This window comes from Camelus ferus, chromosome 33 (assembly GCF_009834535.1).
Source record: "Camelus ferus isolate YT-003-E chromosome 33, BCGSAC_Cfer_1.0, whole genome shotgun sequence".
NCBI classification, from domain to species: Eukaryota; Metazoa; Chordata; class Mammalia; order Artiodactyla; family Camelidae; genus Camelus; species Camelus ferus.
Window position 1 is genome coordinate 17,994,754 of NC_045728.1, and position 15,122 is coordinate 18,009,875.

Below are 15,122 nucleotides of genomic sequence, written 5' to 3' on the forward strand. Positions count from 1 at the left end.
TGGCAGCAGCGGGAGTTTCAAGTTTCCACCCGTGGGGTTAGGCCCCGGGCACGCTCCCAGCCGCGGGCTGGGCGGCTCCGCTTCCCTTCACCGCGGGCTTCGCCCAAGCGCCGTCCTCCCCGGAAGGAGTCCCCCGCCTCGGCGATCGCCCGCGTTCCCTCGGGTCCCGCGGGGCCGCAGCCCGCCCGAGCGCGTCCCCGCCCCGGACGGCGACCCCGGGCGACGCCCCACGCGGCGGGCGGCCGCGAGCCCGCGGGGCGGGGCGGGGGCGGGGCGCGGGAGGCCCCGGCGGCGGCGGCGGCGGCGGCGGCGGCGCTGGCTCTCGGGCCGCGGCGCGAGGCCGGCCGGCCGGCAGGGGGAGGCGGGGGGCGCGGGGCAGCCCCGCCTTTCCCCCCAGGAGCCGCCGGGCGGCCATATTGCGGAGCTGTCTGCGGTGGCGGCGGCGGCGCCTCTCTGCTCCGGCGGCCCAGCGCTCTCTCCACCGCCTCTCCCTCCCTGCCGCAGCCGCGACGCCCGGCGCCGCCGCGCCGCAGCCCGGCCGCAGCCCCGGCGGGAAGGAGCCGCCCGCTCCCGGGGTAAGCCGCCGGCGCCCTCCCTTCCCCCACCCCCGGGCCCCGCCGGAGCCGCTGAGGTGGCGGCGAGAAGTTGCGGGGCCGCGTGCTGCCCGGCGGCCGCGCCGCGAGGGCCTCGCGCGCCTCAGCTCGCGCCCCACGGGCCGCGGCGCCTTCGCTCTGACGGCCCCGGCCGGCCTGGCCGCTCCCGGGGCGGGCGCCGCGAGGCTCGGCCCGAGTCGCGTCCGGGCCACACACGCCGCCGCGCGCCCCTCCTCGCGTCGGCCCGGACCCCCGGCGCCCCGGCTCTGCTGGGTTCCCGCGGCTCGGGCGCGGCCCGGGGCTCGGCCCGGCGCGTCCCTTCTAGGTACTTCGAGAATACAGATTTGAGCCTGGGAAACAGCCCGTTTTGCCCTGCAGGGAGGGCATTTGTGAGGGCTGCTGCTCTTTCCCAGTTGGAAAGTGAGGGTGTTGGATTGCTAGAGAGCGTGCGTTCCGCCCTGGTGGCGAAGGGATGCTGCGGTCCGGGGATGGGGGCGTGAGCGGCTCCCCGCCGCCAGCACCTGCGCGGCGTGGGCGGCGGTCGGGCCGCCCCGCTCTACCTGCTGCTGCCGCTGCTGCAGGCGGCCTCGGGGTCCCGCAACTTTCTCCGGCCTTCCTCTGAGGCAGCCTGATGGAGTATTTTCGACCCCTCTAGACAAGTTGAGTACATTACAGCGCCCCCCCCCCCCCTTCTTTTAAAGGGTTGTGAACTCAATTCCCAGGCTAACTTTGAAAGGAGTGGGTGGTGGCAGGACATTATTCCAGTTTGAATAGATCACATCACTTCCTATGCAGATGTGGTATGGTTCTTTAACCATTCACAGCATGTATTTAGTATCCCCCCCCTTAAGGAGTGGTTATTAATGAGGTTGGAAATGTGTTAAAAGTCAACCTCATCAGAGGTAAATTTTAAAATACGGTTGCGATTTTGTGGCACCAAGACGGCCGTGATGTACATGTGAAAACGTAAAATAAGGGTTAATATGAAAAACGAGTACTTGGACGTAGACATTGCAACCTATTGTTTACGGAGCATACATTTTTTTTTTAGAGAACACTAAACACTTTTATATTTCGGACGGAGCTCTGAATGAACAATTGTCCCGTTCATTTTGCTGGATAAATAATGGCTTAATCTACTTGCCAAAACAGCGTTATTGGATTTGAAAAGAGAGGCTAATATTCAGGATTGCATTTAAAAAAATTTTTTTTTCAGGATTACATTGCTTTCACCAGTGGCTTTATCTTCCAGAGACTCATAATTACCTCAAATGTGGCAAAATATAGTCAGCACTCCTTTTAGAGATAATGGTATGCTGTAAAAAGGATTGCACTGACTTTGTTCTTTTGCTTAATCACTTTTTTAATATAGGATGGGATTTAATACACAGTTAATATATTATTAATAAGGAATGAATAGATTTGCATTGGAATTCTTTACAGTTTTTAGTTAAGTGAGACAAAATTTATGGCATTTAGCAATGTTATAAATTCTTGCCCTTGTGGGTTATACACTGTTTTTATTCACTCCCATACTCCCAAACATAGAAGAGCATGTCGGAGAGGATCAGAAATTAAATGTAATTAACCTCGGCGTGGGGAAAGTATGTTGAGTCTGCTCTTTGTTTTGGGCATTTGTGTTACTTAACTGAAAATTAAATTGGTTGTTCTTTTTCCTGTTGTGGTGAGAAATGACAGACTGCTGTTCTTTCTGTTTCTTGCTAACTCTCAGTTGTCTCAGGGAGGGGATGAAGGGTTATTTTTTGTTTTTTTGGCTTCACTATTCCCAAGAGCAGAATTGAATTTTATTATTTTTATCTTTGGCAGGCTGTTGAAATGGAAGTCTTTATTTTTATCTCAATTTCAGTTCTCAACCTTTTAATATAATCTGTATATAGTTTAATATAACAGAGGCTGAAATCTTGATGGGAGTCTTGTTTTTTCCATCCATTTTTAACATAATGTATTTTAACTTACACTTGAAAAAATGGCAAATTTTAACCAATATTTCCTAAAGAACAAAGCCTAAAAAAATGTGTTCTGTTAAGATTGTGAAGATAGCTGTGTTGGTGAACTTACTTGGTAGGGTATGGTTATCATAATTTCATGCTGCTGCTGTAAATCTGGAAAGTCAAGGAAGTCACTGTTTCTCGGGTGGCTTGGACCTCCTGCAGAACAAGAGCAAGGGGGCACTTCTGACTACCCTGGTATTAACCCCTGGAGTTCCCGATTCAGTGGAACTGGATTGGGTTGCTGTAGACTCCACCTTTACAAGGTTATTTTAAACCTGTTAAAAGCCCTTCAGAGGAACTTTCCTAACGTCTGCAGCAAGTATATGCTCACCTGTTGGGTGGCAGAAGTGGCCAGTCTGACCCCAGAGAGTTCCTCAGTTTCTAGCCTCTTTCAGTAAAATCCTGCCTTTCCTGTCCATATTAGTCCTTGGTGTATTTTCTTTTCCAGTGTTAATTTATATGGAACATATATTTTAAATCATTTTTTAAAACTTTAATAAAAGTAATACACTTCACAAAGTTAAAAAACTTTGAAGATGTTAAGGGAAAAGTAAAAAGTCCGCCTCCCTTCCCAGAGCCGCCTCCCCCCCAGCCTCTTTCCCAGTCCTATTTTCAGAGGTAATTGCTATTAGCCATTCCTTGTAGTATATAGAAAATGCCAGTATGTATACAAGGCTATCATATACTTTATATCTCTTATTTTCTATAAAAATAAGGTTATTTTGTAACAAACATTGAAAGGGGATTTATTACTGTGTTGAGCATTGAGTAATAGTTCTATGATTTTCATCATTTGAATGAAATAAAAATGGAATTTCCTGTAATCTCAAAAGTGTTTATGTACATATGCAAAATTTTTTGATTAACGATTGAAGGTGAAATTCACTTTTTGTTCCTAGGGTGTGGCATATAATTGACACTGAAAAATGGTGTCTTTTGAAAAAGGGTTTATGATTTTGGGTAGTGAAATATCCATATGATATGTGAAGCTTTGTACCTGGGGACTGGAAAGGAAATGTGGTCCATATGATTCACTTCTTTATGTCTTCATTCCATTTAATAATGAATCCTAGCTTCAAGCTTCCTGGAAGAGGGGGTAATTCATGTAGGAGTTATCTAGTTTCCTTTTTTTTTAAAAAAGCATTTTTTTATTGAGTTATGGTCATTTTACAATGTTGTGTCAAATTCTTTTTTTCTTTGAATAACCAGTATGTATAGAAATCCTTGAAAATTCACAAAGTTTTGTATTTTTTTTTCTTTGTAATATCAATAACCTTTTGGCAGAATTCTCAATTACCTTTTATAGAGGCTGGTTATATATATAAATAAGGTAAGTGGGTTTTTTTTTTTTTACATCAAGTGATCTAATGCATATGAATAGATTCTTTTCTACTTTTCTACACCGTTTATATACAAAGAAATAAGAAACTTTTGAGTTCTAGTAAACTTGATTTATCTGAAAATGATACGCTCTTTACTGTTAACCATTTGGAGAAGAGGTCAGCAATCTGGTTTGTAGCCCAAATCCAGCCTACTACCTGTTTTTGTAAATAAAGTTTTATTTGAACACATGATAGCTCATTTGTTTACATATTATCCATGGTTGCTGTTGAGCTGCAACAAGAGTTGCAACAGAGACTATGGCCGGCGGCCGGCAAAACCTAAAAAGTTTACTTAACCTAGCCCTTTACAGAAAAAGTTAGCTGACCCCTGCTTTATGGGATAATTCATCCATTCACGCATTTATGATCATATGCTAGATATTCTCTGCATTTGTTAAGATGAGAAGTTCACACTTTAACAGGAATACAGATGTGCCATTTTGTGTACCATAAAGTGTTGTGTTATGTTCTTAAGCTCGTGTGCGTGTAAACTGGAGTTTATAGTCAGTGCAACAGTGTTCTGAGCACGGTCTGTGATGTGAATTCTGGTTGTTTCTTGTTCTGTACTTAAAAAAAAAAAATCTTACTGTTTCTGTGAATTAACTAGTAACATTTTGATAAGTTAACCAGACTAGGTGTTTGTAACCAAAAATCCTGGTAGTACTCAGAATAAAGTGAGTACAAGTGTAATGGAAGGACCCTCAGTAAAAGGGGGAATGGAAACACAGGAAATCTCAACCGTGGTTAATTGCTTCTGATCACCCTTTGGCTTTTAGTGAGCGTGTGGAACGGATTAAACATTATTAGCCATTATGAGAACTCTTGATATTTAAGCTGTTTCTAGACTCTAGATTTAGAAAAACATAAAAAACCCTAGTTTGGTTATTAAGCGGAGTTGGTAGTACAGTTGACACTCCTCATCTGTGGGTACCGACAACCTTGAAAATATTTGAGGAAAAGAATTCCAGAAAGTTCCAAAATGTAAAACTTGAATTTGTCACATGCTGGCAACTATTTACATACCATTTACATTGTTTTTACTGTTATTTACATAGCATTTATTTACACTATATTGTAAGTAATCTGGAGATGATTTAAAGTATATGGGGGATGTATGTAGGTTATATGCAGATACAGTGTGTGTGTGTGTCTGTGTGCCATTTTATGTAAGGGACTTGAGCATCCACAGATTGTGGTACCTACAGGGGGCGTCCTGGAACCAGTCTCCTGTGGATACCAGGGGATGACTGTTTACCCTAAGTGCTTACTATTTTCATTTAATTAACAAGCAGCATGATAATTATCATTATTATTAAATGTGTCAGCTTTTCTAGCCTTTAAATTTAATTTGACTGTCAAATTAAATGAGATTGAAAGAGTCTTAAGTAAAGGTCATAAAGGCCTCCCTGAATTTGGGAGACCTACTGGGGAGGAGTTTGTTTTTTTTCAGGTTCATGGTTATTGTCTCTTGTAGCCTATTGCATATTAGTTTGCTTATTTTACAACATAAAACATCAGCAGAATATTGCCCTTGATGGTAATTAACAGAAAAATTCAAGTGAATATTATATGTAAGCTTAATTCACCAACAAAGTCAACAAACATCTGAGGCCCTGCTGTAAGGCAGGCACCATTTCGATTTCTCAAAAGGGGAATTGAATATTTCAGAGGTTAGAAGCTTAATGATAGAATTGCCATATAGCCTTAGTGTCTGCATGAGAGAATATTGTCTAATTTTAGATATTTAAGAAACATTTTGACTTTATTATGTTTTGAAAATAAGACACAGTAATATCTGGTGTTTCAAGACATAAAAAGTATAGAATTGTGAGAATTCCTCAGGTCAGTTTGAGATTTTTTTTTCTTTCCTGCTACCTAGGTGACTCACATGAACCTGTGTTTGATTTTTCATTTTTAAACATTTATTGTATGAATTTTTGATATTTCGTTAAATGTAAATTGAATTAGCTTTCTTACCTTTTAGCATTTAAAATTAATTTTTGTAAAAGGTGATGTTTTATTTGTCTTTTTTTTTTAACTCTCAGGAAACAATACAGGTATGGTGTTTCTTTTAAATTTACAAAATTCTTTTAGAAAAGAATTTAAATGCAGTGTGAAACATTGCTTTCTGCTTTATATTTGTTTTTAAGTTTCTAGAGATTTGCTTTGCATTTTCAGTAGCATGTATATATTGCTCAAAAATGTTGAATATTTTATTTCCTTGAACAAAAGTCAGTTCTTATGTAAGCAAGTACTTCATACCTTATTTAGAACTGCTCATCGCCCTTACAGGAAATTAACTTACAGGGGTGATTGTACCAGTATTAATGTGCACTTAACAGCATCTTCAGAGGTGGTTTTTTTGACCTGAAGACAACAGAGGAAGAGCTTTAACTTCTTGAAAAGCTCTGTTAATTGGGGTGAGCTTGTGTAAAATGATGTCAGAAAAAGGCAGAATAGGGTACCCGGAAGAGCACGGGACTGAGACATGGAAGGACCTCTGACACCAGCCCTAGTACTTGGGGCAAGTCTGTCACCTGAATCTCAGTTTCCTTGTTGGAAGAAGAGGGATTGTGCTGCTTACCTTGGGCAGAGGCAGGAAGGGCAGTTAGGAGGAGGATTAGATAATGTAGGTAAAGTGGCTGAAGAGTGAGCATTGTACAGATACTTCCATTTACTACCCGTGTGCTTGCTTTTGGTCTTCATTTCTTTTTTTTTTTTTTTTTTTTTTTTTTACAAAGCAGAGCTAAAAATTCTTGTCTTTTTTGCTTCACTTAGGGAATCACATGTCATTAAATAAGCAAAAGTACATTATTATTGCTATTAAGTATTTAACAATGAGCTAAAAAATGTAATAAGCATAGTTCTTTGTGTATTTGGGTTTTAAAACAATCTGTGAACTTGAATGGGGAAAAAAGTTACATCTTTATTTACACATTTTTGTCTGTTATGAATGTGGGGCCCAGTAGCAGAGACTGTTTCTAATAGAAATCACAGATATTTTCATGATGTGTTACTGTTGCAGATCTCAAATGACACTTAAAACCCATCATTACTTCAAAGTTTAATTGTTAGATATACTGGGAGATACTGTTTTTTAAAGATTAATTAAAAAGCATATATATTACTGTATCATGAATTTGTGCTTTTTATATTTTGATGACTGTAATCCAGTATAACTGGTTCTTTATGTGAATAGTGTGTATTTTTTTTTGTGTGTGCTTTTAAAAATTCTTTCCTAGGAAAGGGTTCATAGGCTTTACCAGAGGGTCCCATGTTGCCAAAAAAAAAAAAAAAATGATTAAGACCTGTTTTGGTAGATGCTGTTAGTGTGTTAATTTGATTGTCAGAATTACCTTATTAATTCAGTTTATGCTTTTCTTTGTTACCCTGCTTCCCAGTCCCCCAGTACGTTGGCAGAGAGTCTTTTGTAATTTTTTGGTATGTGGAGAGACCCCAGTTCTGTTCAGAGATGGTGTCTCAAAAGACAGAAAAAGAATTACAATTAGGCTTGAGGAAAAGAGTATCATGAGAGTAAAGTTAGGCAGCCTGGTATAAATTATTGAAGCATCAGTATAGGTCCCGTATGGACAGACTTAACACCTGTTTTAACACTGACAGGTGGGGAAGGTCTGTTGTGCCGCTGACTGAATAGAGCTCAAGGTGTTAAACGTGAGGCTGTTTTTCCATTGAATGATGTGGAGAGGAGGCTGTTTAAGGGTCACCTTCGGCATTAAAGGACAAAAAAGAGAATGTTTGTATGAATGTTTTGTCTCTAAAATGTGGTGCTGTGTTTGAGTACATATTCATGTGTGTAATTTTCTGGAAATGGGAGATGGGAGAAGCTGGCAGCATCTCTTAATACTGCTTGCCATGATTGCTTTTGAGGGAGTCTGTGGAAAAGAGGAGGGGTAAGACCACTTTACGAAATTTAGGGAGAGTAGGGAGGAAGGAGTAAATTTCTTCAATAAGTTACTTGTTATGAGGGTAGTGGGGAGAAGAGTTGATTTTTATTATGCTCTGACAATGGATTAGGTGGATATAATCATTTTTTTAGAGAAGAAGTAAAGGAAGACATTGAAAGACAAAGTTAGTTTTAAACACGAACCAGTGAGAGGTACAGCCACATGTATCTAGGCACCTCGGCTTTTCCAGTGACATTTTATGAAGTTGTCCATTCTACTCCTAACATGCCATTTTCAAAAAAATAATATGCTAGTAACAATCATAGGAGAACTAGAAATGTACCACTGAGGTTAAATATTATTGTGATATAAATATTTTTTAATAATCACTAAATTGGCTAACAACTTAGGTTTTTAACTATATTTATGCACAGCTTCATCCTAAAAAATTTAAATTCTTATATATATCATGCTGTCTTATGAACAAACTGATATATAAGCAATTTAGTGAAATACATTTTTATATTTCTCATCTGATCTTTAAAATTAGTAACTTAACAAAAATAAGCCCCCGATTAGTATTAAGTGCTCAGTTCTGTATATCCAGATATCCTTTGTAAGGATACCTGTTTTTTTCCTTAGTTATAATGGGTGGCTACGTGTTCTGCCTTTTCACTTATCCTCATGTAAATGTTGACACAGTTTGTCCATTTCTTTGTCACATAGTTTCAGCATTAGTTGTGGTTTTGATTTTGATCATTGGCTGTTATAATATCTTGGTGCTGCTGAGAATATTTTGGCACAGATTACTTTATTTCTTCGGAGTATATTCAGAAGTTTCCTGTTCAAAAAAGCTTTGTTGCTTTTGTTATATACTGACAACTTACTTTCCAGAAATATGGAGGCAATTTATGGTGCTACTTGAATTTTAAGAGAGAACACTGGCTGAAAATGTACATTTTTATAAGTTTTTTTTAGAGGCCAACCGTATCCTTATTTGCAAAGGCTTTTTGTTAGGCTCCTCACTTCCTCACAGCTCACATAGATCAGTTAAGTTTGTGGGAGATTTTAAAGGGTTAATTAGTTTGTGTAAAAACCTGGTTTTGCATATTGTTGGCCTATGATGTGTTTATTCTTTTATGTCAGCAGAGCTCTCTTATTAAACTTAAGACTTTAATATGGATTATTTTGCTTAAAAGGTCCTTTTCTACAGAGTATACCTTGAAATAATGCTGATATTGAAAATTTGGATAAATTATTTCTTAAAGGAAAAGGGAAAAACTCTACCTTCATTTAATTCCAGTATTTGATTAATCCATAACTTAAGAAATTTTGCACACCTACATGCTTGATGTTTATTTATCTGCCTAGCAGGTCCTGTGTTTGAAAACACTCTTTCTGTAGTTTGAATGCTTTAACTTACAGTCTGGTGTATAATCAGTGTTCATGTTCTTTCCTTTGTTCTTCTTTGCCAGTGAGAGATGGCACAGGAAGGGCATCACAGCCATATGGTTTAGTAAACAGTGATCATCAGTACCTGAGTAGGCTCTCTCGAGGGTCTGTTAACTTCTCTAGGGTGTGGCCATGGGGTCTGATGTGGTAATAGAATGTTAAGTGAGGAAGTTAATGTAAAATTTGGTCTAGGACAATTAAATTAAATTTCTAGTAGTCTGGTAGGAGCAAACCTGAAAAAACTGTAGGGACACATGTACAGCTCAGGGCTTGCAGGAATCCCACACTGGGGAGTGGGCTAGGGACATGACTTTCTCTCCACAATTACAAACTCCATAAAGAAACAAGCCATAATGAACTGAAAATAGTAGATAGTTTTATAGTGACATAAAATAAACATAGGAATGAAAGGATTCAATGGAAAGTATAAAATAATGTAGCATTTTTAAACATTTTTTTAAAAACAAAAATGGATTTCTAGAAATTAAGATATATAATCACTGAAATTTTAAACTAGGGGACAGGTAAAATGTTAAAAACATCTGCAGAGAATTAATGATTGGAGGAATGTTGCTCAGACAGGTAACGAGATAGAAAATATGAAGAGTAGGCATGGATTAGAGAATAAAATGCCCAGCGTGTATCCAATAAGAATTGCTGAATGGGAAGGAGACAGTGGGTAGTAATCTTCCAGAATTTAAGAAAAGCATGAGTCTTCAGAATCAGGACGCTTACTAAATCCTGAACAAGATAAATAAAAGCAAATCTGGAGAACACCAAAAACAAAACAAAACAAAAAACAAAAAACAACCAAAAAACTTGAAGGAAAGCGGGAGAAAAGGCATATTACCTCAGGGGAATGAGTTAAATTGATAGCAGACTTCTCAGCAGTAGCAGATTCCAGAAGAAAACTAGTATCTTCCAAATACTGAGGGAATAACAGTTAATTTAGAATTATATGTGCAATTAAATTGTTACTTAATGAAACAAGGAAATATTCACTGGAAAGGTAAAACAGTTCTAAATCTTTATTCACCTGATAACAGCCTGAAAGCATATAAATAAACACAAGAAGAAATTTTAACATCCACAATCAGAGTTGGGAAAATTGAATACATTTTTTTCCCTCAATATAGTTAACTAGACTAAACTGAGAGTAGAGAGATTTTAAACAAAACATTAAATACTTGATCTGGCTTGATCTAACTTATCAAGTGTGAAAAATAACATTATTTTCATTTATATCTGGAACAATCAAAAGCCTAAACTGATTAAGCACTAAGTATAAAGGAAGTCTTAATGAATTCTTTGACTATAGTATATATAGTAAACTTAGGAATAAATAATAAAAAGATAGCACTCTGCTCCCAGGCCTCTGATCATTCCTTGGAAAATTTAAAACTTCTTAGTAGTGATTAGAAATCATAATTGGAAACTGAAACATTCAGATGTAAACAGCAATGAAAAAGCTATATGTAAAAAACCTTAGTGGCAAGCCACTAAGGTGATACTTAGAGAAATAGTAGAGTTTCAAATACAAGCCCTTTTTACCAAAAGTTATTGCCCCAAACAGGAGATTTATATTTGTTTTCATAGGAACTCTCTCATTGTAGGATGTTCTCTTTCTCTTGAGCATGAAAGTACTGTCTAAGAAAGGTACATTGACCAGAAATGCCTTTAATCCATGTGGTTTTGGAGAGCTCATGGAGTTCATCTGAAAAGTGATTTAAGTGTAAAAAAAGAGGCTAAGAAATCTAGAACAGATCCGAATTTTAAAACTCACTTAAAAATAATACAGTAACACTGGATATTAAAATATGTTCTGGGGGAGGGGATAGCTCAATGGCAGGGTGCCTGCCTAGCATACAAAAGGTCCCGGGTTCAATCCCCAGTACCTCCAGTTAAAAAAAAAAAGTAAATAAAATGTTTTCCAACAGAACAAGGAGGGGAAAAATAATATCCTACCAATGTTTTATATAAATGGGTAGTTGTGGCCTGGGATTAACATTTTAGTGATAATTAGATTCAAAAAAATGCTCATGTAATTTGGAAAACAGTGTGATTCAGAAGTTTGATATAGATGCTCAGGTCTCATGTCTGATGAATGAGATTATTTTATACAATCCAGTGAAAATTATTTTTGAATACTCTCAGCTGGCAAAGTAGGGGGATCACTTTGTATTTGGAGTTGCAATGGGACATGTTTAGTTTATGCCCTTAATGCATGTATTAGGAAAAAAAGATGGGAAATTACTTAAGTAAACTTTAAATTTTCGGAATTAGAAAATGAGCTGCAGAGTAAAAGCCACCTGGTGAGAAGAAACATGAGGACAGAAATTAACAAAAGAGAAAAAGAAAATAGAAGATCGATAAAACTGAAAGCTGGTTTTTTGACCAATCAATGAAGCAAACTTCCAGCAAGATAAGTTACAAAAGGGAAGGCAAAAATTAATTGTGTTAGGAATAGAAAGGGGATCAGAGCTGTAGATGTGGTAAAGATATTAAAAAAAAAATGGAGAGAATGCTATGAATAACTTTCTGGAAATATGTCACCAAGACTTTTGGGAAAAGAGGATTTGACTTGGGGTAGGGATTTAAGCCATGTTTTAGCCATGTTGTCTTTGACGTATCATTTAGATATTGAGCAAGCCATATTAGGCAAGCAAGTCTGGAGATACAGAGTTGGGAGTTACCAGCTTATAAATGATGTGAAAGGTTGGTTTTGAGGCTGTTTTAAGACCTGAGACGAAGTCTTCAGTAGAGATGAAAAGAGGACATAGAATTGGAAGATAGATGAAGTACACTTAGGTTCATGAAAGTAGGCAATTACAGATAGAGAATATCATTTCTTAGCTAAGAGTTAAGTGACAAGTTAGGAAATGAATTTAATACTTCCAACTGAATTTCATATCCCAGTGTATTAGATAAGAAATTTCTTACGATGTGGAATTCCCTCTATAGAGAGATTTATTGACACACGATTGACTAAAATTTAAAGAAATGACCTAACTTTGATCCTTTGTTTTTATTTCAACTTGGAGAGTTTTCCATTTTGTTAATTGACAATATAGTTATAAAATTAAAAATTATATATTAATTTAGTTAATGTTAGTATAACAAATAAAATTTCTTGGCAGAGATATTACTTGATAAGCTGATTTTCAGGTAATTATCTAGTACACTTCTCACTATTAGATTTTCAAATAGGAATAATCATTTTTTCTAGACAACTAAATGGCTAAGAATGTTAGATCTTTTGGTAGTTTTGTAAGAAGAAAACCCAATTTTGTTAGATATTTGTAAGGACATTTACCCAAAAATAATATGTTGCTTTTCCTAGATTAAGATTTACTTCTGTTGCCTTAGTGAGAGAAGATATAATTTAACATTGGTCTTAAGGACAAATCTAAATTTCAGTGAAGGCCACTAGCTTGCTGGTGAGTAGCATGGTGATTGCTGGTGTGCAGACTGGCTGTTTTATCTCCTGTAGGTGAAAAAGTTACTCATCTATTTGTCTCTGCCTGGATTTTTAAACTTTCAAGGAGAAAAATAATTTCCTTTAAATAGTGATCTTTTTGTAGTTTACATTAATCAGTATTTCCCTTTTTCTTTTCTTTTCTTTTTTGTCTTTGGCAGTACAGAAGAAAGATTGAAAAGTGTTCCTGAGTTCATTTCTTTAGAATCCGAATCCATCTGTTGCCTCCTTCGCTGTCTCTCTGTCCACCTGGTCTGGGTATAGGGGCACGCTTGAGTCAAAGAGAAAGCAAGCATTTGGGCCCTTAGTAATCCTTTTCCTACTATATTTTGTCTGTAACTAAATTAAAACTTTCACTTGGTGATCAGTATGCTTTACCCTCTGTTACTTGAGATGTGCGCTGTTTTAAATCACAGATAAAAGTATTTTTAGAGAATGTGAGATGATAGAAGTCATTGAAAATCAGAATAAAATAAGAGTTCCATGTTAATTATAACATTTTAAAACGTGAGTTTAAAGCTTTGTTTTATCTATACAAATTATGTTATTAAGTAAAAATATTACTATATAAAAAATAATAGATCAATTATTCTTTCTTTAACAGAAGTTCAACAGAATTCATTAAGTGAATTTTTAAAGAGGGTGACAAAAAGAGAAGGAAAATGCCGAAACCAGTAAGTGAATTTTATTTCTCCTGATACTGCTTACTTAATAAAATATCAATAGCATTAAATTCCTTTTGAAACAAGACAGACTATTATGGTAGAGTTGTTGGGGGGAAAAAAAGCGCTGATATTATTGTTGTTTGTTTTAAGTTAATGTGACTAGAGTTCAGGGTTATATGGGCCAGTGACGAAGAGGTATGGGTGACATTGTAGTTAAGATTACTGTGCGCTGTGGGGTCCAATTTAGTTCTTATCCTCACTCTGCCACTTAATCTGAGTGACCTTTGTTAGATTAGTTCAGTCTCTCCGATTCTTAATTTCTTCATATATAAAATTGGAGACATTAGTTACCTCTCGGAGAGTATGTATGGTGAGGATTAGAAGATCCTTGCACATACACATCCAGTGCTCAGTAAATAGGAACTTACTGTTACACAGGAGAAAATAACGAGAGGTCAGAAGGGCCCATGCATTATTCATTTTCTCATAATTCTAGCTTTGATGCTGGTGACACCAGTACAAATGTTGTCTGTGGTCTTAGAGTTTTTAAGGGTATATGTATGTTCATTTTATTTAGTTATATATTATATATATTATAAATAATATTATTTAGCTTTATATAATATATAATTTGTGACTAAGGTTTATCCTTGTGTCTTAGGATAAATGGTCTTTTCTTCATCTAACAAAAAATTACTTTTTAAATAATTTTCTTCTGGCCAGTAATCTTTTTAAGAAAATCATTGGTTGTAGTAATTGAAACTTTCTGGCATGGATGTCACTTTGGAATTACAATCAATAGAAAGGAAAGGAGGAATTAAGTTTTTCTATTTACAGATAGCATGATTATTTATGTAAATATCCTCAGGAATCTACGAAACAACTATTAGAACAAATAACTGAATTTAGCAAGATTGTTGGACACAATGTCATATTTAAAAAAAAATTCAGTTGTCTTTTATGTACTAGCAGCAAAATTCAAAAAATGAAGTGAAAAGAATTCCATTTGTTACAGCATCAAAAAAGAAAATATTTAGGCATGAATTTATAGAAACCGTATAAGACTCTACACAGAAAACTTGTAAGAAATTAAAAAGACCAAAATATATAGAAAAATATACATTGGTCATAGGTATATCTAGAAAATATTAAGATAGATGAGTTTGAGTATTTTGGAATTCTTTGGATTTTAGAAAAGTGAATATACAGCATATTTTGACATACGACTTCCATCGGGATCTGTTGAATCACCTCAGAAACATTAGTTTTTCTATACATCAGTGTGTGAATAGTCATTTGAAGTGGGGTAAGTTAATTCACCAAATGGATTCATATCACTTTTAAGTTTTTGCTAGAAATTAGCTAGTAAACTTCAGTTTTCAATGCATTTAGGATCTCAAGGGATTGTGAACCTATATTTATAATAGCTACAAAAGCCATAATTATTTAGGAGAAATATATATTAACAAATGATTACTATTATTTTTATGGAGAAAGTCAGAAACACTTTTTTAAAAGATATTTAAAAAGACCAAAATTAATGCAAGGAGAGAACCATACTTATGGATAGGAAGGGTCAATATTGAAAAGCTGTCATTTTTCACCCCAAAGAGACTGTTGAACTTAGTGTAGTTTCCA

The 15,122-nt window shown here is 37.3% G+C and overlaps 1 protein-coding gene and 1 long non-coding RNA gene across 2 annotated transcripts in view; one reads left to right on the plus strand and one right to left on the minus strand.

Moving 5' to 3' along the window:
* The first annotated feature begins 436 nt into the window (after nt 1–436).
* RDX (radixin) overlaps nt 437–15,122 on the plus strand; it is a 46,450-nt gene continuing 31,764 nt past the window's right edge. The window contains 2 exon segments of the mRNA XM_032472606.1: nt 437–575; nt 13,424–13,493. Of these exon segments, the coding sequence (XP_032328497.1) occupies nt 13,482–13,493 (12 nt within the window). The 5' untranslated portion in view covers nt 437–575; nt 13,424–13,481.
* LOC116661186 lies at nt 3,101–6,462 on the minus strand. Its single transcript, XR_004316982.1, has 3 exons — nt 6,453–6,462; nt 4,615–4,618; nt 3,101–3,186 (listed from the first exon to the last, which is right to left on the minus strand). It is a non-coding gene; the product is annotated as an uncharacterized LOC116661186 (long non-coding RNA).